The sequence below is a fragment of the Sinocyclocheilus anshuiensis genome, unplaced genomic scaffold (genome assembly GCF_001515605.1).
Source record: "Sinocyclocheilus anshuiensis isolate Anshui unplaced genomic scaffold, SAMN03320099.WGS_v1.1 scaffold129, whole genome shotgun sequence".
Classification (NCBI taxonomy): domain Eukaryota; kingdom Metazoa; phylum Chordata; class Actinopteri; order Cypriniformes; family Cyprinidae; genus Sinocyclocheilus; species Sinocyclocheilus anshuiensis.
The window spans coordinates 971505-975845 of record NW_015537946.1 but is presented as its reverse complement, the minus strand read 5'-3'; the positions used below and the strand labels follow the sequence as shown (position 1 = coordinate 975845).

The 4341-nt window shown below is 34.2% G+C and overlaps 1 protein-coding gene across 1 annotated transcript in view; it reads right to left on the bottom strand.

Moving 5' to 3' along the window:
- Nucleotides 1-4341, bottom strand: part of LOC107664136 (leukocyte tyrosine kinase receptor-like) — a 76575-nt gene that overhangs the window by 16431 nt on the left and 55803 nt on the right. Inside the window, exon 20 of the mRNA XM_016454598.1 lies at nucleotides 2476-2573. Within this exon, the coding sequence (XP_016310084.1) occupies nucleotides 2476-2573 (98 nt within the window). The remainder of the gene's footprint in view (nucleotides 1-2475; nucleotides 2574-4341) is intronic.

The following is a 4341-nucleotide window of genomic DNA, read 5'->3' as shown; positions in this document are numbered from 1 at the left end:
CTCAGGGCGTGTCCGAATCCACTTTTGCTAGTTTAACGACGGGAAAACGGTCGGCGCGCCCGGGCGCATGGTCTAAATGGTTGTCCCTATTCTCTTAATGGATAATGGGTGTTTTTTGGGCGTAACGTGCAATAAACCAGTCAGAGTCTCATCTCCCATCCCCATTAAAAGCCAGTTGCACTTGTGCCATGGCGGATTCGCTATTTACATGACGGAATATAATTTTTCATATTTAAAAATGTTTCTGTGCTGCAGTGCGTCCCTGTGTGTGTAATAAGCAAAGTGTATGCACGTTGTGCACCCGCCTATGGGCGCATATTACTAACGCTCTCTTTAAATAACAAAGAAAAAATATTGTGCCAGACTTTAGACCAGGTCTATGGCGCAGTCTATTTTCAGTTCCTCAAAATAGCAACGCGCCAACAATGCGTCTGAACATACCTCGTTTTCAGACCAGTGCAAATGCATTTGCTATTTAAACAACGCGGCACAGGACGGGAAAATGAGAACTGCGTCGGGCTGAAACTAGCAAAAACACTTGCACCGTGCCTTGCGCCGCATTGCGCCGGGTGTATGACAGGGCCCAAAGTATCACAAACTCTTCCTCCATAAGTACAATTCCTTATCGGCCTACTCACCTCCTGAGAGTGACACCCTCATTTTAGAACGATGAGCTTTGTAAAAATCGACGCGTTTCAGAAAGGACATAGAAGGGCATAGAGGAGAAACAATAATGTACAGTATGTGGAAAAGAATGTGTTTTTTGAACCTTAAACCGCATAAACACATTTCATTACACCAAATACACAAAATAATGTTCTTTTTAGCAGCATCATATGACCCCTTTAAAAGATCACTGTCCAAGAACACAGGGTAGAGGCAGATAAGTTCTGGATTCTGAAGTCTAAGAGAAGTTGGTGAAGATGATACTGAGCTGGAAGCCTTCAAAGGACCCCTAAGCCTTGTCTTTGCTTTCATCAAAAACCTTCTGCATCGAACCCCGTTCTCTCTCATCAACAAAACTTCAGCAACTCTGTTCAGGACTCTCTTTTAAACAGGCGAGATATGCAAGTATCAAATATTGCCTCATTAATTGAGACACTAAGTATCAGCTACCCCATTTTTACAAAGGTGTGTTTGGATTAAGAAACTGATGTTTCCTTCAGGCTGTAGATCTGCTGAATTCCAAATTCTGCTATAACTTCATACTTTTATTCTCTACTATGCTTCAGCTTTAACCCTCTTCCTTATACCAGGCTCTCTCTCTCTGTGTGTGTGTGTGTGTGTGTGTGAGTGTTTGGTATTTCCTACATTATGGGGACTACCTTGTAGGGACATTTCTTGGTTCCCATGAGGAAAAGAGTTTATAAATCATACAAAATACAAAATGAAGTTTTTTGAAAATCTGAAAATGCAGAAAGTTTTGTGTGAAGGGTAGGTTTAGAGGTAGGGTTAGGGTGAGGGTGTTGAAATTATAGTTTGTACAGTAGAAAAACCACTAGAATAGTGTTAGAATAGTTTTAATGTAGTCAATTAAGTCTTGTTTATACTGTATCACACATGAGGCTGTTTGCTGTTCTGCTCATAACTGGAGTCCCTAATCATGCCAATCACAGCTATATGCTATTAAAAGTGTGTTGGATGAGTATTAGGACATTATTATCAATGGCCAAGAGAGTATTATTCTACTATAGACGTTCTCAAGAAACATTCGCTAGATGAGTGTTGGCGGGCATGTCTAAGATTGATTCTGTCAGGAATCTCCCAGAGCAGTTACTTGATCCAAATACTTTTATTGATCACAATTAATTAATACATTTTTTCCCCTTTTGGGCTAATTTGCTACAGTGTTGTGGCCAAAAAGGCAACAAAGTGGTGTACAGTTATGAGGACATCTTGATTTGCAACTTATGAGGAAATCTTAATCTGCAAGACTATTCTTGTTTCTTTTTGAAGGTCATGTCATGATTCCATGTTTCCAATTACATGTACTATTTGAAGGCATTTGGTATTGCACACCCAGTATCTGACAGCAATGGATTACACCTGTATGCTAAAAAAAGAAAAGAAAAAGAAATCCTCAGAAAAGGGCAAAACGATCAATCCCTCTGGGTTTTGACCAAAAAGTTGAAGCTGAACACAAAGGCCCAGATACATTTTAACTCTGTGAGGAACTTCAGTAGGAAACCGCAGATGGGTAAGCAACTCAGCGTCCCTGTTCTATACCGGGATTGATGACCATACTGCTTATGTAGCATAAATGAGCTCTAAGTGGACTCATTTTTCATGCCATTCTGGATAAGAGTGTCAAAAGGAAATAGAACCCCCAGTGCAGGTATGAGAGGGAAGCAGAACTCCTGAACAGAGTCAGGAGCGCTGAATTTGTCCTGACTTCAGGAAAAAAAGCAGATCATCCATCTGTTGTTAAATTGATCTGTAATGTGTGTAGGTGTGTTGGGTTGTCGGTAATTATACCTGTGAATGAACTGGTTCTCTTCTAAGTACTGGCAGCCACGGGCGATGTCTCTGGCAATGTTGAGAAGATCTACCATGGTTAGACTTGAGGGATGCTCCTGGAAAACATTACAGAAAATCAGAATGCTGGGTATTCCCTTGTGAAAAAGTAGTACACTTTAGCAAAGTTTCAAAAACAATGCTCATTAATATACTTACATAATATACTTAAAAGAATATATTTAAGTGCAAACAGAATGTAATGTCTTTGGATACATAATTGCATGCTATTTACAATTAAACACACATCTATTATAATTTATATATATATATTTCCTAATCAATTCTATAGTCTTTGAAATACCATTAATGCCACTGCTATTGACATTTAAATATAATATAATATAATATAATGTAATATAATATAATATAATATAATATAATATAATATAATATAATATAATATAATATAATATAATATAATATAATATAATATAATATAATATAATATAATATAATATAATATAATATAATATAATATAATATAATATAATATAATATAATATAATATAATATAATATAATATAATATAATATAATATAATATAATATAATATAATATAATATAATATAATATAATATAATATAAACTTTAAATATAATACCAAGTGACACTAACATACTACAGTTAAAAATATAATCAAGTACTTTAGTATGTTAGTCAGCACATCAGAATAAGTTCAATTCTTTATAGCCTTAGAAAGGATTATTAAAACATGATGGTTTAAATTGTACTGCAATGTAACATTTTTAATTTGACATTATTATAAACTAAACATTACTTAAGTGTGTTAAGAAACAAACATGAAAGTGTACTCTAAGTACACTTAAGTGGCCTTTTATTTCATTAATATTATATTATCTGCAAGTACAGTAATTTTATTATTATTATTATTTGTATTATTATTATTTAATAACAACAAAACCAATACACAATAGTAATACAGTAATACACAAATACAGTAATACAGTAATACACAAACTAATAATGAAAAAGAAGCCACAAACTATTGAAAAATAACTTAACGAGATTAATGCAATACAAGACTCTGTGACTATCTCTCTCTCTCTCTCTCTCTCTCTCTCTCTGTTTGTGTGTGTGTGTGCTCTTACTAGTCTTGGTCTAGTTTCCCTCAGGAAGCTTTTGAGATCCCCTCCAGCCATCAATTCCAGCAGAATGAAGCGAGGCAGAGCTTGCAGACTCACCCCGATACTGAAATATGGTTCAAGTGTATTGCTGATTGCACTGGCAAGCATTCATAGTAAACTAAACTTGCAAGTCATGCATTTAAATATATTTTTAATTATACATTTGTAATGATGAATGAAGGTGCAGTTGAGTAAAATAACTTTGAATGTAATATTGCATAACTCTACAGTATTTCACATGCGCTTTAGTATGTCAGTCAACACGTCAAAATACGTGTACTTCTTCAAAGATTATTAAAACATAATGATTTAAAATGTACTTTAAAGTAAAACTTTTCATTTGACAATATTGCAGTGTACTTAAGTGTGTTAAGAAACAGTCATGAAAGTGTACTCTAAGTACACTTAAGTGGCCTTTTATTTCATTAATATTATATTATCTGCAAGTACAGTAATTTTATTATTATTATTATTTGTATTATTATTATTTAATAACAACAAAACCAATACACAATAGTAATACAGTAATACACAAATACAGTAATACAGTAATACACAAACTAATAATGAAAAAGAAGCCACAAACTAATGAAAAATAACTTAACGAGATTAATGCAATACAAGACTCTGTGACTATCTCTTTCTCTCTCTCTCTCTCTCTCTCTCTCTGTGTGTGTGT